General features: G+C 56.9%; 2 protein-coding genes across 8 annotated transcripts in view; one reads left to right on the top strand and one right to left on the bottom strand.

Annotated features, from left to right (window-relative positions):
* Tjp3 (tight junction protein 3) overlaps positions 1-17,780 on the bottom strand; it is a 26,395-nt gene extending 8,615 nt beyond the window's left edge. For 2 of the 3 annotated variants that reach the window (XM_005405882.2, XM_005405883.2), the window contains exons 1-14: positions 11,227-11,517; positions 8,484-8,540; positions 8,291-8,400; positions 7,041-7,143; positions 6,382-6,733; positions 5,537-5,640; positions 5,127-5,286; positions 4,905-5,016; positions 4,309-4,367; positions 3,939-4,017; positions 3,585-3,741; positions 3,149-3,257; positions 2,597-2,834; positions 1,465-1,676 (exon numbers count right to left, since the gene is read on the bottom strand). In XM_005405882.2, the coding sequence (XP_005405939.1) occupies positions 1,465-1,676; positions 2,597-2,834; positions 3,149-3,257; positions 3,585-3,741; positions 3,939-4,017; positions 4,309-4,367; positions 4,905-5,016; positions 5,127-5,286; positions 5,537-5,640; positions 6,382-6,733; positions 7,041-7,143; positions 8,291-8,400; positions 8,484-8,540; positions 11,227-11,502 (2,128 nt within the window). In that variant the 5' untranslated portion in view covers positions 11,503-11,517. Of the gene's footprint in view, positions 1-1,464; positions 1,677-2,596; positions 2,835-3,148; positions 3,258-3,584; positions 3,742-3,938; positions 4,018-4,308; positions 4,368-4,904; positions 5,017-5,126; positions 5,287-5,536; positions 5,641-6,381; positions 6,734-7,040; positions 7,144-8,290; positions 8,401-8,483; positions 8,541-11,226; positions 11,518-17,611 lie in introns of those variants that run through there. The other variant, XM_013505215.1, reaches the window with a different exon arrangement.
* Positions 17,781-21,639: 3,859 nt separating this feature from the next.
* Positions 21,640-22,125, top strand: part of Pip5k1c (phosphatidylinositol-4-phosphate 5-kinase, type I, gamma) — a 43,409-nt gene continuing 42,923 nt past the window's right edge. Inside the window, exon 1 of one of the 5 annotated variants that reach the window (XM_013505222.1) lies at positions 21,640-22,110. In XM_013505222.1, coding sequence (XP_013360676.1) covers positions 21,744-22,110 — 367 coding nt within the window. In that variant the 5' untranslated portion in view covers positions 21,640-21,743. The remainder of the gene's footprint in view (positions 22,111-22,125) is intronic. The other 4 variants (XM_013505223.1, XM_013505224.1, XM_013505225.1 and 1 more) reach the window with 4 other exon arrangements.

Genomic DNA, 22,125 nt, shown 5'->3' with positions numbered 1-22,125 from the left:
CATTCCAGCATTCTGGGAGGCTGAGGCAGGAGGACTGAAAGTTGGGGCACAGTCTGGGCAATTTAGCAACCTAGTGAGACCCTGTCTCAAAATTTAAAAAAGAAAAGAAACTGTGACTGTAGCTCAGTACACAGCTCCCGAGTTCCATCCCCAGTGCAAATAATACAAAAATATACTATTCAGCACAGCATATTTTAAAATGGGGCTGGGCATGTTGGTGCACACCTGTAATCCAGCACTCAGGAGGCTGAGGCAGGAGGATCGCTGAGAATTCAAGACCAGCCAGTGCTACATAGTGAATTCAAGGCCAGCCTGAACTGCACAGTGAAAAAAAAAAAATGAGAAAAGATTTGAAATTTATTTATTTATTTATTGTCAAGCCAGGGTCTCACTATGTAGGCCAGACTGGCCTAGAACTCATGATGATCCTCTTGCCTCTGCTTCCTGAGTGCCGGGACGACAGGCGTGCGCCACCACACCCTGCTACTTTATTTAACGTGCTGCATCCAAACTATAATTTTAACAGGTTGTCAGTAAGTGGGTTTTTTTTTTAAATGGGGATGAACCCAAGGCCTCTCACTCAGTAAGTACCTCTAGTAATCCACTTCCAGCTCTTATAATTTTATTAACTCTTTAAATCTAGCACCCTATATTCAAAGTATAACCTCAATATATCACCATATAAGAATTATTAATGAAATATTTCCTTTTTTCTTTTGTGGTGCTGCGGGTGGAACCCAGGACCTTCCCTTTTGCTTGTTTGTTTTTTGAGACTGGGTCTCATGACGTTGCCCAGGCTGGGACTGAACTTTCGATCCTCCTCTCCAGCCCCGAGTAGCTGGGATGACAGGTCTGCAGGACCATGCACAGCTCAGACACAGTTGTTTTTTTGGTTTTTGGGGTCTTTTTTTTTTTTTGTCTTTTTAAGACAGGATCTCGCCATGCAGTTCAGGCTGGCATTGAGCTCACTTTGTAGCTCAGGCTGGTCTCAAGCTCATAACAATCCTCCTGCCTCAGCCTCCCAAGTGCTGGGATTACAGGCGTGTGCCACCACACCCTGCTCAGACACAGTTTTTGTGTTGTTGGTTTTTTTTTTAATATTTCTCATCCAGTGGTTGTGTGGACAGCCAGCTGGGTAGACAGAAGGCCATCTGACAACATGCCTTGCACTCTACGTTGGAAATAGAAAGAGAGTTTTCATTTGTGTTGGTTTGGTTTGATTTGATTTTTTTGAGACACGGTCTCACTGGTAGCCCAGGCTGGCCTCAAACTCATGGCAATCTTCCTGCCTCAGCCTTCAGAGTGCTGGGACTGCAGGTGTGTGCCACCACCCCCAGCTGCAGCTGGTTTTAAAGAAACAAAGCCCCTTGCTGTCCCCCTCCACCCCGAAGAGAACCCAGGCAGGGGTCTCTGGCCAGGACAGGGAACAGCTCAGGGCGGGGGCGGCAGCGGCTGTGTGCCCACCTTCTCGCAGCACCACGCGCTCGTAGGGCGGGTAGTGGCCCTGCCTGGTCAGCACCGACAGGTCCTCCCGGCTGCGCTGGCTTGTTTTCTTGGCTCCGCGGCGAAGGCCCCGCAGGCGCCAGAACTCGGCACGGGCATTGGAGCCAGAGGCCGAGCCCGGACCAAGGCCCATGGCCCGCTGCGCTGCCTCCAGGCTGGCCAGCTGCTCGGCCCTGGGGGAGGAGAAGAGGGCCACCATGAGCTCCGGGACCCCACAAAGGGGTCCCCAGATGGCCTGGGGGCTCACACCTGTCATCCCAGCACTCTGGAGGCTGAGGCAGGAGGGTCATGAGTTTGAGCTCAGCTTTGGCAACTTAGCAATTTAGTGAGACCCTGTCCAAAGTGGGTGGTAACTCAGTGTGAAAGCCCTGGGTTCAATCCCCAGCACCTAAGGGAAAAAAACCCTAAAACAAAAAACAAAACAAAAAGTCACATCCCAGTGCTTGGGTCATATCACCTTAATGGCACAAGGGACTCTGAGATGGGATCATGCGGAAGACCCTGAAAGAAGGTCATTCTGGACCACCCAGGGCCCAGTGTCCCCCTGGGCCCCCTAAGTGGGCACAGGAAAGAAAAAGCAGAGGCTGACAGAGGCTGAAGATGCCTCACTGCCGGCTCTGCAGATGGAGGAAGGGGCTGCGAGCCAAGGGCTGCAGGTGCCCCTAGGAGCCAGAAAGGGGACCTGAGTTCTCCCTGGAGCCTCGGGAGGGGCAGCTCTGCCACCCAAGCCTGGGTTTCAGGACCTCTGACCTACACAACTGAGATAAAGCCAGGCTTGGTGGCATCCATCTGTCATCCCAGCACTTTGGGAAGCTGAGGCAGGAAGACTGCAAGTTGGAGCCCAGCCTGGGCAATTTAGGGACTTAGTGAGACCTGTCTCAAAATAAAAAATAAAAAGGGATGGGTAGCTCCGTGCAAAGGCCCTGGGATCCATCCCCAATGCCAACAAACAAAACAAAACACAACGATCTGTCATTTAAAGCCACTAAGTCTGGGCTCGGTTAGAGCACCACCAGGAAATGCTTAGGAACCAACTGACGGCTGCACTGACACCACCAGGTGCACACCGGGAAACTGAGGCCGGAGCGCACACCTGGTCTGGTTCGGGATGACACCCCGCTCCTGCTCCCGGAGGTCACGGCCCACGCGCGCCGCCAGCCAGAGGCTGCCCCGGGTGAGGCCGTGCCCAGGGCCCGGGTACAGCGTGTCCACCACGTGGAAGACGTCGCCGCGTGTGAAGCCCAGGCCTGAAGGTGGGCTCGGCTCCAGCTCGAAGTGCGTGCGGATGTAGAAGGAGTCGCCCACTCGGGACTGCACCATCTTCCTGAAGACTGCCAGGGGCCGCATGAGGCTCCGGGCCTCGCTCCAACCCTCCTCCTCAGCTCCAACCCTCCTCCTCCGCCTCCTCCTCCTCCTCCCTCTCCTCTTCCTTCTCCTCCTCCATCTCTTTCTCCCTCTCCCCCTTCCCCTCTTCCCCCTCCCCTTCCTCCTTCCTCTCCTCCTCCCTCCTCTTCTCCTCTGCTCTCTCCACCTCCTCTCCCTCCCCCTCCTCCTCCTCCATTTCTTCTCCGCCCTGTCAGGGGCAGGGGTTCCCCGCCATCAGCCTGGGGGCCTAGAGGGCTCAAGCTGCCCAGCCGCGACTCACTGTCCTGCTTCCGCTGTGTGAGCAGCTCCACGTCCTCCCCAGCCGGCAGCGCCAACAGGAACTGCACAGCCTCCTCTCGAGTGAGGCTGCGAAACGGTGTGTCATTCACCTGCCAAGAAGGGGTGCCTGAGCGGACCAGGCCGGCGTTCCTCCCGGCTGCGTGCAAGACCCCAACCACTACGGTTGCCTGGCTGCAACCTGGGCCCCAGGAGTTTGAGGACGGCTCTGGGACTAGGTGTCACCTCCCTGCGCTGCAGGACGCTGTGTGTCATCGAGACGCAAAGGTCTCTCCTGGGCACAGGGGGGGACCACAGTGACTGGCAGAACACAAACAACAGCCAGGCGCGGTGGTGCACACCGGGCGTCCCAGCGCTGCGGGAGGCTGAGGCTGGGGCGTCTCAAGTTCGAGCCCAGTCTGCCACCCGTCCCGTGTCACCTGCAGGATCTGGTCCCCCTCCTGGATGCCCTGCCCTTCGGCCGGGCTGCCGGGCTGCACACCAGACACGAAGATGCCCACGTCATTGCCCCCGGCCAGCCGCAGCCCGATGTTGGCGCCTTTGGGGAAGCGGACCACCCGCGTGTCGGGGCTATACCTGCGGAGGGAGGCGGGTCAGGCCGGACGAGGTCAGGAACCCTTGGCAAAGCCCTGCCCCTCCAAGGAGCCCCGGTTTCCCAAACAGCCCCCAAGGCGGCGGCCTTCAACCCGGGGAGATGAGGTTGCACGTAGGGGTGCGGTGGGGGAGGGGCGGGGCGGCCCGGCTGCGGAGCCCGGCAAAGGGGCGGGGCGCACCCGCGGGCCTCCAGGCTCTGGCGGCTGGGGACCCTGTAGACGTCCCTGCTGCTGTCCCTGCTGCTTCCACCGGGCGAGTCTGAAAGACAAAGCAGCCCTCCGACCTCTCACCTCTGCTTGGGGTGTCCTGTTCCTCCCGACGCCTCCCCCACTTCTGTGGGTTTGTAGTTTTAAAAATTTTTTTTGAGACAGAATCTCGATATGTAGCCCAGGTTGTCCTCAAAATCACAGCAATCTACCCGCCTCGGCCTCCTGGGAGGCATGCACCCCCACCCCCACACCCAGCTCCATCTCTGTCTCCCGCTGGCCAGCCCACCCCCACCACTGGCCAGATCAGAAATCACACACACCCTCCCGGCCCAGTGCTCACCAGGTTCTGAGATGGTTCTGGAATCTACGGACCTTTCCCGCCTGGGCCTGGGGCTCCCCCTGGTGGGGAACAGATTTGAGGTGAGGCAAAGTTAGATCTGGAGGGGCTATTTTAAAAAGCACTTCAAGCCAGATATGGTATCCCATGCCTGTATAATCCTAGCACCAGGAGGCTGAGGCAGGAGGATCGCCATGAGTTCGAGGCCAGCCTGGGCTACACAGCAAGACTTTGCCTCGAAGAATAAAACCACCAAACACTTTAATTAGTCAGGCACAGAGGTACACATTTGTGACCCCAGCTACTAAGGAGGCTGAGGCAGAAGGATCTCAAGTTTTAAGCCTAGCCTGGGCAATTTAACAACTTAGCAAGGGCTGGGGATATAGCTCAGTACAAAGGCCCTGGGTTCAATCCCCAGCACTGCAAAAAACGGAAAGAAAAATAGAGGATTTGAGACCAGTGTGCTCCGTGCCCCCAAGCGAGGGTACAGGGAAAAGGGCATCTGGGCCCGAACGGGGTACATCAACCTTGGCCTCCACGCCTGGGCCTCAGTGAGCGCTGACTCCTACGTTCCCGGCCCCCAGCCCGCGGGTACGCACCCGGGGGAGTCCGTCTCGCTGGCCTCCTCGGGGCTTCGCTGCCGGTGCCGGGGTGGGGGTGGGACGTGCGAAGGCGGCGCCTGTGATATTTCCGAGTTGAGGTCCGAGATGTCTGGGGGAGGGGACTGGTCAGCCACCGTCACCCTGGCCAGCTGCCTGCTGTCTGGCTGTAGGTAAGCTCCTGTCACCCCCTGCGCGCTGCCCCCTGCCTGGGCCCCTCACCCTCCATGAGAGAGCTGTCGCTGTCACTGACGGCCGGCGGGATGTTCACCAGGAACTGGCCTTGGTCCCTCAGCACAAGCAGCGTCAGCTTCCCTTCCGACTTCTCTATCAGCCGCCGGGTGTCACTCAGCGACAGATTCTGGCTGGATACCCCATTGATCTGAAGGGAACCAGGAAGGAGTGAGAGATGGGGATACTAGAAACAGACATCCTGGTGGGTAGTAGAAACAGACAATCCCACGGGGTTCCCAGAAACCGACATTCAGCAATAGAGTCACAAGAGATAGAGAAAGGGGAGATCTATGTCTAACCACCTCCAAAGTGACAAAGGGCTTGGCTCTGAGGGCCTCAGTGGCACTGTCCACCCCAGCCTCAGTCTCCCTACCCAAAGGGCAGGAAGCCCAGGTCACCTGAAGGATGAGGTCCCCTTCTTGCAGTCCACGGTTCCGGGCGGCCAGGCCAGAGTCCGTGATATGTTTGATGAAGATCTGACTTCCCAGCTTGACCCCGAACTCTGCAGGGATAGGAGGGCGACTGAGGCAGGGCTGTGGAGGCTAGAGGACTGGGCCCTCATCCCTTACCTCACCATGGGCTCCCCCCAATACTGGGGACTGAACCATGACAGTGTTGAGCTACACCCCAACCCTTTTTATTTTTGTGAGTCAGGGTCCCACTATGTAGCCCAGGCTGGTCTGCAACTTGTGGTGATCTTCCTGCCTCAGCCTCACAGGCTGGGATCATAGGCATGTGCCACCACGCCCGGCTATTTTCCTTTTTCCCCAGGCCTTTCTTTTAAAAATATTTTTCTGCCAGGCATGGTGGCACACATCTAATCCCAGCACTCGGGAGACTGAGGCAGGAGGATCACTGCGAGTTCAAGGCCAGCCTGGGCTACAAACTGAGTGCAAGGCCAGCCTGAACTGCATAGCAAGACCTTGTCTCAAAAAGACAAAAAAATTTTTAAAAAAATTTTTTCCTTCAAGTTTTGAGACAGGGTTTCACTAAGTTGCCCAGGCTGGGCTTGAACTTGCAATCGTCCTGCCTCAGCCTCCCAAGAAGCTGGGATGACAGGCATGCACCACCTCACCCAGCTATCTGCAGTCTCTTCTGCTATCTTAAGTGATGGAGCCACAGGTCCCAGGAACAGGGAATCAGGAGGCCCACAGCCTAAGGCCAAGGGCAGACCACACACCACCAGGGGCCAGCGGCCTTGGTGCCCCCTGGAGCCCTGCCCATCACTGTGCCAAACCGTCACCTTCGCTGTTCCGCCGTTTCACCAGCACCGACTTCACGGGCTTCATGCCCACATCCTGCCGGGGCAGCCGCTTGTAGCCTGACACCAGGGCCAGCCCGTTGGCCTCAGACCCGCCACCCGGGCTCCTGCGGCCCTGGCTGCCAGCCCGGGCTCGGCGCGCTGCCCTTGGCCGGTGGGAACGCTCGCCCCAGGAGCGGCCGGAGCCACTGGACGAGTCCCCCTCGTAGCCCCGGCCGTACTCCGCCTCCTCCTGCTGCCGCCAAGCGTCCTCCTTGTCTGAGTCCTGGCGGCCTGGGCTGGGGGCGCCCGGCTTGGTGGCCGGCAGCTGGACCTTCCGGGGCCGCTTCACCGTCTGTGGGGGTGGCAGGGGGGACTCAGCCAGGGTGGGGCTGGAGCAGGTGCCCCAGGCAGGGGGTGGCCCAGGGGGGGGGGCCCGGTCCCTCTCTGGGCCTCAACCCCTTGCTCTGTGTGCCCAGGCCCTTTGCACGGAGCTACACTTCTGCCCTGTGTATTTTTTATTTTCAGACAGTGTCTCGCTAACTCACTAAGGTGCCCAGGCTTGGCTTGAACTTGTGATCCTCCTGCCTCAGCCTCAGCGTGCTCCACGGCTCCCAACTAACTGGATGGCGCCAGGCGCAGCCACCTCCCTACCCACTCACAATATTGGCCATCTTGGTGCAGGTCTTCAGAAGCTGAATGGCGAAGGCTGACGTCATGTTCTCCACGGAGACCCCGTTCACCATGACCACGTGGTCCCCCGGCCTGAGGGAGGGTTGGGCTCAGGCGGGGGCCTCCCTGGGGAGAGGCCACCTGGTACCCCGCTATCCCCATGGTCCCCAGCATGTCTAGGTCTACAACACCCACTTCTAACCCGCCAGTGTCCCCCAGCCCTTTGGGCCTCAGTCACTTCATCCATGAAATGGGGCCAGGTGTGGAATCCAGTGTAAAACAACAGAAGGTGCAATTACAGCTGGCGTCTTTTTGCTCTTTTTTCCAGTTATTTTACTTTTTTTTTTTGAGACAGGGTCTCGCTGTGTACTGTAAGTCTCCAGCTGGCCCGACCCCCCCCCCCCCCGCCCCAGCCCGCCTGCCGGCAACTCAGCTCAGCACCGAGGCTGCCATCGGCAAGCCAGCAGAGGAGGTAAGACAGGACAAGGAAGTCTGCGGGGCCTGGAGACCTCCGGAGACGCCCCACAATTTACAGCGGACACTTCAGTGCAAGGACTCTGCCCACTGGGACGGAAGACTGCCGGAGAACTTCAGCCACAGATGCTCGCGGGGCTCGTCCTACCTGACGTCCTGCCTCCCCTCCGTCCCTGTGAAAGGGACACTCGTCTCTGTCGGGGCAGACGGTCTTATCGCTGTCTCTCCCTGAATCCAGGCCCAATAAACCCCACGCCTTGTTGCCTCTCCCCAGCCTGGAGGTCTGTGCTGGTCCCTTATGTTACAGGCAGCTCAGGCTGGACGTGAATGTGCTGCGTGGGCTGGCCGGCCGCAAGTCTGCGGCAGCCTCCCGCCTCAGCCCCGAGCGCGGGGATCTCCGGCGGCAGCGCCCCGGGCGTCCTCCCCAGTCCCTTCCGCTGTTCTCCGCCCGCCTCTGTCCGCGCTGCACGCTTCCCCTCCTGGGCTGAGCCGAGCCTTTTCACCTGTCAGCCCTCGGGCCCCGGGACCACTTTATCCGCAAGGTTTCCAGGAATCCCAGCCCCAGAACACAGCGTGTCCTTCCCCTCCGCCCAGAAAGTTTCCAGGGCTTTGTCTTCCAGGAGAGCCCGGCCACGGGGACCACGGGGGCCAGGACAGACCAGGAAGCGCCTTGGGGACGGGAGGGCGGCCCCGCTGGGGTGGGGTTGATGGGGCCTCAGGTGCCAGGCGCTCCGCCCACCCCGCCCTGGGATGACCTGGTGCTCACCGCAGCCGGCCCTCGGCTGGGCCTCCCGGAACCACATCAGACACCACCACGGAGCCGCCGGACCTGTCCCGGCCTCCCGAGATGGCCATGCCAAAGCCTCGGCGCGGGTCCTGAGTGAGGAGGACCAGAGGGCGTCAGCATCCCGGCGGGACAAGGGAACGAGGGCACCTCGGGCGCCCAGCGGGCTGCTCACCTTGGTGAGGCTGGCCGTGTGCTGCTCCCAGATTGTCACCTCCTCCATGTCCACCACCTGCTCAGAGGGGACAGGGAAGGGGCATCAGGCCTGGCCAAGGAGGGGATCCAGGCGGGGACGACTCTGCCCCCAAGGGGCACCCTGGCCCCCAGCACCGCCCACCTGGACCAGCTCAGCCACCTCTGCCCTGGGCCCGGCGCCTCCCACCTCTTCCCACAGCCCTGTCATGCCCAGCAGCCACCCCAGGGCGCTGTGTTCCCCTCCTCTGCCCTCAGGCTCCCAAGGCTCCCACTTCCCCTGGGGCCAAAGGCCAAGTCCTCCTGCAGCCCACAGGGCCCTGCTCAGCCCACAGGCCCCTCCCTACCTCCCCTCCTCCCTTTCTTCCCTCCTCCCCCTGCTCCAGCCACACAGGCTCCTAGCTGCTTCTGTACCATGCCAGGCTCTGTGCTGCCCCAGGGCCTTTGCACGGCTATGCCCACCATCTGAATTGCTCTGCCGCAGGTTCCTCACCACCTTTTGAGATGTCTGTCCGCACCCCACTTCCTGGACAAGGTTGCCCCTGACCACCATCCCCTATTTCTGCTGTGTTCCTTCAAAAAATGTGACCTCCAGGATATTGTCTGCATCTTCGAGGGCAGAGATCTTTATCTGCTTCATCCACAGCCAGTCCCTGGCTTAAACCACCTCTGGTCATAGCAGGGATTCCATAGGTATTTGCCAAAGGAATGGGTGAGCAAGGGTTTCCTGGGTGCCCGTAGTATCTCATTTAACTGGAGGGGGACATGGTGGTGCACGCCTGTAATCCCAGCACTAGGGAGGCTGAGGCAGGAGGATCAGTGTGAATTTAAGGTCAGCCTGGGTTACATAGCGAAAACTTGTCCCCGCAAAAAATAAATAATGTAAAATATAGGAACTCATTTAACTGTAGATACAATCTACCACCCCCTTATTCCAGATGGAAAAACAAGCATAGGGAGTCTCACACTGTCCAAGACAGCAGAACCAACAGAGGGCAGACCTGGGGGCTCCATCACCTGTCACTATGCCTCCCCCTTTTTATTCTGAGACAGGGTCTCCCTAAGTCACTAAGTTGCCCAGTCTGGGCTTGAATTTGCGATCCTCCTGCCTCAGCCTCCCAAAGTGCTGGAATGACAGGCATGGACCATCATGCCTGGCTTCCAAACAGAATCTTTTCCTCGCTTTGATAATACACTTTCCATGATTAAATGCGCACGCGCGCGCGCACACACACACACACACACACACACACACACACACACAGAAGGAATTTTGATTTCCTGGCTGTACTTTAGGAAAAGTCCCCAGGGGACCAGGGCACCTTGGGGAGGAGGGAGGCAGGTGGCCCCAGCTTGTCCCTGCTTGTGTGACTTATCTCCGTGGATACCAGGGGCTTCGTCCAAAACCCTCTGGGGCGTCCCAGTGCCCCAGAGATTAACCCAGCTGGCTGGCTGGCTGTTCCCTGCATTGCCAGGGACGCCCTCCTTGGACCTGCCGCTCAAGTCCTGGTCCAAGTCCTGGCCAGCTATCATGCAGTCCTGGACTCCTTGGCAAACTCCTATCCATCCTCTGCAGCCCCGGGGTTACTGTCTCTTTCCCCAGAAATCGAGTCCTCAACTCCTACACACCGGGCATCCCGCCCCTTGGCCAGCCCTGATTTTTGGGTCCTAGGGGGTCCGAATCCAGTTCTGGCTCCCTTACTTACTCTCCAGTCTCCTGGAGGGCGGGGCTGGGACCTCTGGGACCCCAGAACTGCCCTCCCCGACCAGGCACGGGGCAGCGCGGGCGGAGCCGTTCGAGGGTGGAGGAGGAGGGCTGGGCAGGTGTCTCCGGAGCCCCGCCCGCCCGGTCAAGGTGAGTTTCGGGGGAGATTTGTGCCCGCCTCCTGCCACCTGCCCGACACAAACACTCGGAGCAGCCGGAAGGGAGGGCGGGGCCGGCCGAGTCGCCCTGCCCGGCACGGGCGCCCCCTCCCGCCCCGCCCATCTCAGGACAAAGGCCCGGCGGGAGGCTGGGGGCGGATTCTTGGCTACTGGGGACGCGGCCGAAGAAGACGGTAACGAGGGGGGCGGGAAGCCAAGGCGCTAAGACCCACAGCTTGGAGCTGGGGCCCAGGGTTAAGCGCCTGCCTCGGTTTACCCTTCTGGGGTCCCAGGCAAAGTTCGACCATCTTTGCCGCACTCCACCCGGGCTCCTTTGCTCTTGTGCAAAATTGGGGCTGCAGCCCCGCTCTTACTTCCACCGGGTAACAGCTCTGTGCAGTCGCCACCCAATAAACAAACAGCGGTGGTTTCTCCCGTGGCCTCACTGCGTTCACCAAAGTGGACTCAGGCCACAGATAAAGTCACCGCGTTTCCCGGCTGAGGCACAGATTAGAGCCCTGGGCCCCTCATGGACAGCGGCACTGACACCTGCAGCACCTGCTGCTTTAAAACGATGAGCGCCCATTTCACAGATGAGGTACAGAGAGGGTGAGGCGCTGCTCCAAGAGGCATGGCATAATAGGTAGAAAAGTCGGTATCTGAACCCAGACCTGCTCGCTAAAGGAGGCCGATTCGGGGGAATGGGGACACGCTTCAGAGTGCACCCCGTGTTGGCCACCTCATTCCTCTGGGCCTCAGTTTACCCATCTGCTATGTAGGTACAGGGTATTCTGAGGTCCTGGGTCCGACACTCAACCCCGCTCTCCACCTCCTTCCCGCCCTGCCCGCCACGAGCTACTCGCCTGGAATCTCACCGCCATGGTCCACCCCGGGGCTCTCGAGGGGCCCCCGCCCGCGGGGGACCTGGAAACGGTCAATTGGGCTCCCTCCGGGAGTAGGAGAGGAGGCTGGGGAGGGTCGCGGCAGGATAGGAGCCCCGCTTTCGCCCGCCTTCGGCCTGCTCCGCTGCTCCCGGCTGCACCTGACCCTCTTCCTCCTCCAGGTCCCCTGTCCGCCCCGCCCCGGCGCGACACGCCTCCGGGAAGCCACAGAGCCCGGCCTCGCCCCGCTGCCTCCATCGTGGGCTCCAGTCCTGGGGCGTGAAATCCAGGTCGGACTTTCCATGCCGCCGAGCCTGCGCCGGCAACTGGCGGTGGAGCGCGGTGCCCGCCAAACTGAGAGGAAGACCCGGCGCGGATGATAGCCGCGCTCGGAACGGAGCAAGAGACTAGTGAGGATTTTCCATCCGTAAAACGGACACATTTTGAGGGTGGCTCTTGGAAGAGGAGTTTGTTAAGGGCCAGAAATCGCTGGTCTGAGCCAGGCGCGGTGGCGCACGCCTGTCATCCCAGCACACGGGAGGCTGAGGCAGGAGGATCATTGCAAATTCGAGACCAGCCTGGGCTACAAAGTGAGTTCAAGGCCAGCCTGCAGTGCATAGCGAGACCCTGTCTCAGAAAAAAGAAATCACTGGTCTTGCTCGGATCACTCCATCTCCAGGAGGCTGGTCCATCTCCAAAGGTCTACAACTCCATCTCACAAAGGGGAAACTGAGGCCCCGGAGGCCAGGAGCAGGAACCTCGTGCACAAAGGTTTTTTGCTTTGTTTTGTTTGCACTGGAAATCGAACTCAGGACCTTGTGCTTGCCAGGCAGGCGCTGTGCCACTGAGCTATATCCCCGGCCCACACAAAGGTTTGCTCTCCACACCCCGCCAGAGCTGGGTCCCTCTACCGGAGGACATTTCTCCAGGTTTCAGGGGGCAAAGGTCAAGCCTTCTTCCACCCAGCCCAGCCTCGCCCTCGGGAGTCCTAGGTTGGACTTTTACCTAGGGGTGGGGGAGGGAAGCACCCACCCTGGGTGGGCGTAGTGGCTGCGGGCTCCACCCACAACTCATTCCAACTTAAAAAATAAGATAAACCAAGCTGTGGTGGTGTACTCCTGTCTTTGTGGCACTGGAGAGGCTGAGGCAGGAGGATCACTGTGAGCTCGAGGCCAGCCTGGTCTCCATAGGGCTGTCTAAGCATAACCCTTGGAGGCAGGTCCAATTAGTACCACCATTTACAGGTGGGGAAACTGAGGCACAGAGCCTGTCCGTGATTTCCACAAGGTCACACAGCAGGAATAGGGCAGCAGATCAGAGTAATGACTTCTTCTGGGTCCCTTTTAATCTCCCCAACTATGCTGGGGTGGAGGAGAGAGGGGTGCACCAAGGGGCAAGAACCTTCCCTGAGGACACACAGCAAATGGAAAAGGCGGGGTGAGAGCTCACCTCGCTCTGTTTCTAATGGGTCCTCAGAGGGACTCTGAGCAAAAGTGACTCTAGGGAGTCTTTGGGGGACGCCACGGGTTTTCATTACGCTGTATTGTCTGCTTTGCGTGTCCACGTGACAAACTCTTCACCAGCCTTCAAAACCCCAGCTGTGATGCCCGTCTCTTCCAAAAACACCCACTCCAGGACTTTCCTCTCTACTTCCATTTTTTCATAGTCTGTACTTTCTCTCCCTGCCCAGCGCTGACTAATCCAGGCTGGAGGAGTGTATCTAGATTTGACCCTTCCAATGTAGGGCTAAATGGGTCTCCAGCATAGCCGGATTCAAGTTTACTTATTTATTTATTTTTTAGTCAGGGTCTTGCTATGTAGGCTGGCCTTGAACTCACTATACAGCCCTTGAACTCACTATACAGACCTCAAACTTGCCGCGATCCTCCCGCCTCAGCCTCCCCAGCCCTGGGATGACACGCGTGCGCCAACGCACCTGCTTGACTGAACATTGTTAGACAGCTGTGCACTTGTTATGAGTCACTGGGAAAGCATAAGCCCCACACATGCCGGGCACAGTGGCTGGGGCTGCTGCTCCTGTCTGGTGAGCATTTATGGGCCCTGCTCTGCCTGACGCTGCACAGGACTCTTGCTTCCTGGTGTGGAGTGAGCTGTAGCTCACACCCTACGATGCACAGAAACACCCCTGTAAGACACAGTGCCAGCTGAGAACTCTAAGCCCCTCTAACAGAGGAAGGGAGACACCAGTCCCGGGACCCCTTGTCTTCCTTAGGCTGCCCGCCATCTGCTTTCACATGTCTATGCCATGCTCAAGAACCCTCAATGGCTCCCTAGTACCCAGCACCACCACTGTGTTCAGATCCAGGCCTTTAGAGAAGGCATGGCTGGTTTTTGTTTTGTTTTGTTTTTGTTTTTTTCAGACAAGGTCTCACTATGTAGGTCAAGCTGGCCTCGAATTCTATCAGCAATCCTCCTGCCTCAGCCTCCGGGGAGCTGGCATGACAGGTGTGGCTGGTGCTGCTGTCCGCTCCCTCACTGCTCTCACCCTCCAGGTCACTGTACGGAGGAAAAATCCACCTTGTACCAACTCCTGCAATCACCCTTCCTTCTGCCACACAATCAAGAATTCATCAACAAAGTATTTTAAACACCTGCAAGAAGCCAAGTCCGGAGATCAGATCACAGAAGCCCCAGGGCCAGGGTCCCCGAGGAGGGGACAGCGCTGTGTGGAGTGAGTGGGAAGGTGCTCTGGCCCCTTCTTAGTGGCTCTGAGGACCCGAGGCTCAGGTGGCCGGGGGGCTGGGCCAGGGGTCTCCCTGCTGGAGGCCGATTTGCTTCGCTGGGGGAAGGCTCGGTCAGATCAGTGGCCAAACAGGTCTGACCGGAATCCAAGAATGTCCGGAAGAGCCCGCGCCCGGCCTGCTCCTTTGGTATTTATTGAGCACCCACTGCATGCGCCTTGCCAGAGCTGCAGACAGTGTGCGGCAGACCCTCAGGAGACAGAGCACGAGCACTGGCCCCGGGGAGCTAGACAGGGGACAGTCGCACACACAAACACACAGCGCAAGCTGCTGGGCGTGGAGACACACGCCTGTGATCCCCGCACTTGGGAGGCTGAGGCAGGAGGATCGCTACAAGTTTAAGGCCAGCCTGGGTTACTGAGTGAGACCCTGTCTGAACACCCTCCCCACAAAAAGCACAAACTAGGTTCCCGGGAGCCCCTAGCGGTGGGATAGGGTGCAGGAGCTGGGGGCTCATGGGCGACTCCTGAGGGGATGGCATAGGGGATGAATATCACTAGGAGTGAATCGGGTGAAAGGGAACCATCAAAGCTGAAGAAGGTGAGATGGGAGACTGAGCGAAGCTGAAGGCTGTTTTCGGCAGCGGTACAGGCGTGCAAAGGTCCTGGAGCAGGCCAGGGCCCATCCAGGTGCAGGAGCAGTGAGGAGGCCGCCTGGCGGGAGCCAAGGGAGGAGGCGCGGAGCGGGAGCAGGGGAGGCGGGGAGGAGCTGTGCGCCGTGCAGAACCCTGTGGGCTGCAGGAGAATTTGGGCTTTGGCTCAGGGAGGTGGGAGCCGTAGAGGGCTGAGGGCAGGGGATGGAGGACCTGGCTCTATGCTCACGGCGCCCTCTGGTGGCTGCCGAGGGAAGGAAGGCTGTGAAGGGGAGGCTTGGAGCTGGGGACAGAGCAGGACCAGGTGGGCGGTGCTGGGGCTGCGCCTCGGAGGAGGAGAGGAGCCGCAGGTGCTGCAAAGCTCTGAAAACCGAGCTCGGCAGGCTCAGCGGCTGAAAGGGTGTGGGAGACCCAGGGAGTCCAGCCCCAGGGCCGACCGCGCCCTTCCTCCCGCCCTCCCTCCCTTTTTTCTGTCTTTCCCTCTTTTGCCAGGGAATAAAACCTGGGCTGCTGCACGGAGCTGCACTTCTGCCCTTTTTAGCTTTTATTTTGAGGCAAGGTCTCCCTAAGTCCCTAAGTTCCCAGGCTGGGCTGCAACTTGTAATCCTCCTGCCTCAGCCTCCCGGAGTGCTGGGATCCCAGGTATATGCTACTGCACCTGGTGAGATCATTTTATTATTCATTTATTTGGTTATTTATTTTGTGGTACTGGGGCTGGAACCCAAGGTCTTTGCCCTGAGCTACAGCCTCAGTCGTTTTTATTTTTTTTATTTTGAGATTGGGTCTTCTTAAGTCACCAAATTGCCTGGCCAAGCTCAAACTTGCTGTTGGCTTGGGGTTTATTTTATTATTATTTTTGTTATTTGGTTGGTTTTGTTTTGTTTTGTTTTTTTTCTTTTTGGGATAGGGTCTCGCTATATAGTTCAGACTAGCAATCTTCTTGCCTCAGCCTCCCCAGTGCTGGGATTATAGGCATGTGCCACCATGCCCAGCCTAGGTTTTGTTTTTTTTTTTTTTTTTTGGAGACAGGGTCTTGCTATGTAGTTTAGGCTAGTCTTGAACTCACTATGTAGGCTGGCCTCAAACTCAAGGACTTCCTCCTGTCTCATCCTCCTGAATGCTGGGGTTACAGCCATGGGCCACCTTCCCCAGCAGTCTGTTTTATTTTTAATAAACATTTTCCTTGGGAATAATTTTAACTTTGTAGAAAAGCGACTGTACAGAGAAGTCTCATGTATTCTGTCCCAATTTCCCCTGTCTTTTACATCTTACATTACTCGCGCGGGATATTGGTCAAAACTAAGAAATCAAGGTGGGTGTGATGGTGCCTGCTTCTTATCCCTGCTCTACAGGAGGCTGAGGCAGAAGCATCTCAAGTTCAAGCCCAGGCTGGACGACTTAATGACTTAGGGAGACCCTGTCTCAAAATAGATAAAAGAAAAAAAAAAAAAAAAAGGAAAGGCTGGAGTTGAAGCTCAGTAAAAAAGCCCTGGGCCCAACCAAAAAAGAAAAACCAACTAAGAAACTGACACTGACACAATGTTAACCCTCATTAGCATCTCCTGTCCTGTCCTGTCCTGTCCTGCCCAGGACATCTTGAGAACTGGACTGGCCAGGTGTTCTGCGGACTGTCCCTCTGTGGGGCTTTGCCAATGGCTAGATAGGGGTGACAGATTCCAGACAGCAGCCTCTGCCCTGCGCGACTCGGCCCCCCTGGTGCCCGGCCAGGCCCAGGAGGAGGCGGGAAGCCCAGTGGCCGCGTGGACTTTCCCCTGCAGCAGGCCTGCTGCTCCAGACGCTGCTCCCGGCCCAACATGGTTGGAGGCGAAGTGCGGCCTCCAGACCTTCCCGCCACTCCCTCTTGGTCTGTTTGACTTCCCTGCTGGCTGTGCAGCCCGGGGGAGTGGCTGCCCCTCTCAGAGCGCCGGGCTCACCCCACGCGGGAGAGCTGGGTGGGACAGCGCCTTGTGCTCTGAATTCTGATTTCGGGTGGGGCGCCTGACTGTGACCCCGCCCGGCCTAGAATCTATTCCTTGTTTCCTGGTCCAGTGACACAGTGACTTGGGGTCCCCATTGAACAGAGCCGGAGACTGAGACTCGGACAGGAAAGCGGCCCCTGTCGGTCTGTCGCCCCCACAAAAGCAGGGATGTGTCCCCACCATAGCCTGCAGCCCTCAAGAGGCCACAGTGCCCTGGGGTGGCCTCAGTGCCAATGCGCGCCCCCCCCAGGCTGTGGGACTCAACTCCGTGCCTCTCCTCTTGCTTTGTTTGATTTTCCGAGACAGGCCCTTGCTATGTAGCCAGGCTGGCCTCGAACTCACAGCGATCCTCCTGCCTCAGCCTCCCTAGTGCTGGGCTGACAGGCGGGCACCCCCACACCTGGCTCACAGTGGCCTTCCCTGGGGTTGGACAGAGAGGCCTGAGGTGCAATCTGACACTGGCCTCTCCGGGAAGCTGCCTTTGTCATCTCTGGGAGCAAGTGACCCAGAAAAGCTTCCTGTCACCCAAGCCGGGTCCTTTCCAGAGCAAGGGGTCCTTTGCCCTCCCGGATGCCCAGCCTCCCCATCCACATTTCTCGCCTGTGAGATTTTGCACCTGAAGATAAAGCAAATCTCACCTCAGGTTCCTGTGGGGGGGGTCTCCCCAGTGTCTGTGCCTCCCCTCTAGAAACTTGGGGTCCCCTGGGAAGTCCCAGGAGGCTCGGGCCAGGACAGGCCAGCTCGTGTCTCCTGCCCCCTTCCCGCTCCCACGTGGGGCCGGAGAGCAACCTGGACCCTCTCTCCCACCCCCACCCCTGTGCCAACAATGACCCTTTCAAGGCCCAGCAGTGTCCTGGGCAGCTGCCATCCGCGCAAAGCCGAGCGAGTCCTCGGAGACGACGTCCCTGCCCACGCAGGAGGCGGCTTCCGGCTCCGGGGGGAGGGGGAGGCTGAGGGCGAGGCCCTCTGGTGGTCCCGGGGCCCCGATGGGGGGCAGCCTTTTGGGACAGAGTCCTAGGGTGCCGGCGGCTCACCTGTCTGGCAGGGTGTGCAGACTCCAGGCAGGCGATAGCAGCCAGGACCTGGGTCCCCGTGTCCCATGGGCGGCAGGGAGGGGACCCCAGCCTGCAGCTCCAGCCGGCCCACCTCTTGGCCCAATTCGTCCTCTGTCTCGGTAGCAACTGGTGAACACGTCCCTGTCCAAGTGGGGCTTGCGAAAATGTGCACAGGCGGCGGGGCGGGCAAGGGTGGCGTCCAGCCGGGGCGTGTGTCTCTGTCGCAAGGTGCTGTTACCTCACGTGGGAGCCACCAGCCTTAACCCCTGCTGGCCCAGAGGCTGGGGACAGCAAGACGCACCTGTGCCAGGGCCCTGTGCAGCCCGAGAAGGCACAGAGGCGGGCGCGGTGGTGCACACCTGTCATTCTGGCACTGGGGGTGTAGGGGGAGGCTGAGGCAGGACGATCACTGCGAGTTCAAGGTTGGCCTGGGCGATTTAGAACTTAGGGAGACCTCATCTCAAAATAAAAACGTTCTGGGTGCGGCTCAGTGGTGAGTGCTTGCGTAGCACGCTTGAGGCACTGGGGTCCATCCCCGTGTTGCTAAAGAAAAACAGGTAAAAGAAGGGGGGCACTAGCACCTACTTCTTAGGGTTATTTCCAAGACTAAAGAGTTTGAGGCTATGTAGGGGTGCCCGATAGTGCTGGCTCCCATACTCCATGGGGTCTTTCATTCTGGAGGGGGGGTCCTAATTTTTTTCAAGTTCTTTGTATTATTTATTTATTTATTTGAGACAGGGTCTCGATATGTAGCTGAGGTTGACCTTCAACTCACTTTAGGGTGGTTTTGAACGTGCAGCAATCCTCCTGCCTCAGCCTCCCAAGTGCTAGGGGATGACAGGTGTGCACCGCCAGGCCCAGGTCTTCTGTAAGCTCTTAGCCCCTGAAAGTACCTTATGCCTGGTTTGTTTACCCTTTAAGGTCAGGCATTTTCTCTGGTTCACCCTCTGCACCTGCTATGGGCTGCTAGAGCACTGCAAGGTAGAAAGCAGGTTCAACACCACGCTTGGTTTGAGTGAACGAGTGCGCAGGGCACCAATGAGACACGCAGAGCAGCATGGATGAGGCCCAGCCCCGCCAACTCGCCGGTCTCCAGCAGACGGTCATTGTCAATGTAGCCACCGGGGGGCGCCAGAAGTCAGGTAGCCGATCTCACCTCGGCCACCTCGGTCTTTCTCTCTTGGAAATGGGGTGAGGGAGGTCTGTGGGAAGGAAGGGCAGGGACAAAAAGCTGCTGTCTCGCGGGATCTGGTTCCTTCTCATCCTTTCCTGCCTACCCCGTCCTGCCCCTCCACCCCAGCACCACGGCTTTTTGTTTGGGTGGTTTTTTCAGATTCTTGTTATTTTATTTTTGTTTGGTTGATTTTTTGAGACAGGGTCTCCCCATGTGGTCAATCTCCTCGTGATCCTCGTGCCTCGGCCTCCCAAGTGTTGGATGATAGGCGTGCGCCACCACGCTCGGCTGGTGGTTTGCTTTTACAGTACTGAGTAGAGGGAGTCCCGGGTTTTTCACTACTGAGCCGAACGCACAGTTCTTTTTAAAAATTTTACGTGGAGACAGGCTCTCCCTAAAGTGCGCAGGGTGAGCTCAAATTTAGGATCCTCCTGCCTCAGCCTACTGAGAAGCTGGGATTAGAGGTGTGTACCACTTTAACAAGCTGTAAATTTTTGGTTTTTTTATGTGTGCATTTTAAAGAGTTGAGTCATCAGATTAAGAAAGTCAGCGGCGTGACAGTGCCTCCCGGCCGTGTCCCCAGCACCCGCTTTACCTCCCCTCTGTTAAAAGGTTATTTTGACTGTTATTTCCGCATCTCTAAAGCCTGCCTGTTATGCCAACTGTTGACTTTCTTTTTTAAAAAATTTGCTTCCTTCTCCCGAGTGGCCCCATGCTCTGCCCCCTGCCCCTCCTGAGCTGCTGGAGACAGTGCCTCGCAAACCCCGTGAGGCAGACTGGGCTGGGCTGGAGCTCAGTGCGAAGCCCTGGTTCAGTTTCCAGTACTGCAAACCCGGAACCAAGCGGATGCCCCGTCTTGATTTTAGGACTGGGGCGTAGCTCAGTGGGGATTTCTGCCTCAGCCATGAAAGCTGAATCGGGAAGTGTAGCCGAGGTGGATATTCACAGAACGCTTGCTTGCTTTCTTCCCCTTATTTTTTTGGTTCTCAGGGTTGAACCCAGCGCCCTTCCACTGAGCTCCCTCCCTTGCCCTTTTTATTTGTATTTTGAGACAGGGTCTGGCTAAGTGGCCAAGTGGTCAAGGCTGGGCTTGAACTTTCCATCCTCCTGCCTCAGCCTCCCATACTGCTGGGATTACTACAGTAGCAGTTATGAATTCCCAAGTCATGAGAATTCAAATCCACCAAACCACATCTTCGGTAAGTCAGTCACATCACAGTATCTCATGACCGTTGTCACCATCCTGAATTGAACACAGGGGCTTCGGGTGTGAGCCCAGAATGGGAGCACTTCCTCCTCCGGTGCTGGGGTGGGACCCAGGCCTGGTGCGGCCACAGCTCTGAGCCCCACCCGGCCCCTGAGCCTGTGGCCGACGCTCTCCGTGCTCCTGCACCCCACACCTACCAGGCTGGGGACAGCGCGTGGCCCATGATGCGTCCCAACGCTGCTGTCTCCTAGCTGAGGGGGGGTGGGGCAGGGAGTCCTGGGAACGCATCTGCCCGAGGTGGCCCAAGCCTTCCATCTAGGCACTCCAGAGCCTCAGGCAGGAGGGCCGCAAGTTCGAGCCCAGCTTCTGCCTCAAAATAAAAAAGAGCCTGGGATGTAGCTCAGTGTAAAGCCCTGGGTTGAATCCCTAGTAGGGAAAAAAAAAAAAAAAAAAAAATTAAAATAAAACAAAACAAAAAGTCCCTAATTTAGGGAGGCATCACAAACAAAGGTGTACACACTTAACCTAGTGTTGAATAATACACCACTTGTGACTTATTATTATGAACATTAATATATGGAGTAGACATATATATTAACGTTTATATATTTTGTTTGTTTGTTTTTTTCCGGTACCGGGAGTCGAACTCACGACCTCGCCCTTGCCAGGCAGGCGCTGTGCTGCTGAGCTAAATCCCCAGCCCCTAACGTTTATATTACAATAACTGCCCACTAATTTTTGCTTAGTATTGATATTTATTTCATGCTATTGTATACTTTACATGTACTGGATTTACTAAAGTACAACTGAGGTGTTATATTACATTGGTCATTAATGTTTACATGAATAACATATTTATTATTTATTTATTTATTTATTTTCGGTACTGGGGATTGAACTCATGACTTTGCACTTGCCAGGCAGGTGCTTCTGCCACTGAGCTATATTCCCGGCCACATATTTATTATTCAGATAGGTAACATGAAAATACATAAATATGTATATCAAATGTAAAATATAAGTATACATATGTAAACATATTATACACAATAGAATACACACATAGATAGTTATGGTTTTGCATATTACATTTATGTGATTCATGTATGTGAACACTATTATGTGAATCATATGAATGTACTACTGATATGGATGAATACCATTATACAAATAATGCAGTATGGTGGGACTGTATAATAGACAAGCAAAATATAAGCATTTAATATTTAGGTATTTTATTATATTCGTACTTCAAAAATGTAAATGAAAGTACATTATGTAATTTTATTACTCCCACATAAGCATAATGCACAATTTTTTTTTTTTTTTTGTCTTTTTGAGACAGGGTCTCGCTGTGCAGTTCAGCCTGGCCTTCAGCTCACTTTGTAGCACAGGCTGGTCTCAAACTCGCAATGATCCTCCTGCCTCAGCCTCCCGAGTGCTGGGGTTACAGGTGTGCGCCACCACTCCTGGCCTATTTATATTTTTCGTATTACATTTATATGAGTGTGGGCATTTATTTATGTAAACATTATACAATTTAGTACTATAAATATAAAATAAAAATAGAAATAGTATACATATTTTTACATTTAACAGGAAAACATATTAATATTAATAATGAATAATATGAACAAAATAATACCACGCACATTCCTGGTGTATAACGTACGTAGCAGAACGTGTTTTTTGGCGCTTGATGGAAACCGCATTTCACTCGTGCATAACAAATGTCACTTAATGGAACACGCGGCGACGTCTTTCCGTCTCCGGATGCCTGGGGGCGCTCTCGGCGTTCCTGGGCCTTGCCACCACTAGGCCACGCCCCTATCCCCGATTGGCTGCGTGATGTGCGTCACTCATGGCCCCTCCTCCCGCCACGCCCCCGAGCTCGGGCCCCTCCCTTCGCACTGGGCCGGCGCTTGTTGTTCAGCGGCGGCGGCCGAGCTGGGGGTGCAGCCTCAGGCCCGCCGCCGCCGCCGCCGGGGCGCTTGGCCATGGAGCTGGAGGTGCCGGACGAGGCGGAGAGCGCCGAGGCGGGGGCCGTGACGGCAGAGGCGGCCTGGGCGGCGGAGAGCGGAGCGGCGGCAGGTAACGGTGCGGCCCTGCTGC

This window comes from Chinchilla lanigera, unplaced genomic scaffold, assembly GCF_000276665.1.
Source record: "Chinchilla lanigera isolate Chin_1 unplaced genomic scaffold, ChiLan1.0 scaffold00094, whole genome shotgun sequence".
NCBI lineage: Eukaryota > Metazoa > Chordata > Mammalia > Rodentia > Chinchillidae > Chinchilla > Chinchilla lanigera.
Note: the sequence above shows the minus strand (reverse complement) of the source record. Positions and strands in the feature narration are given on the sequence as shown.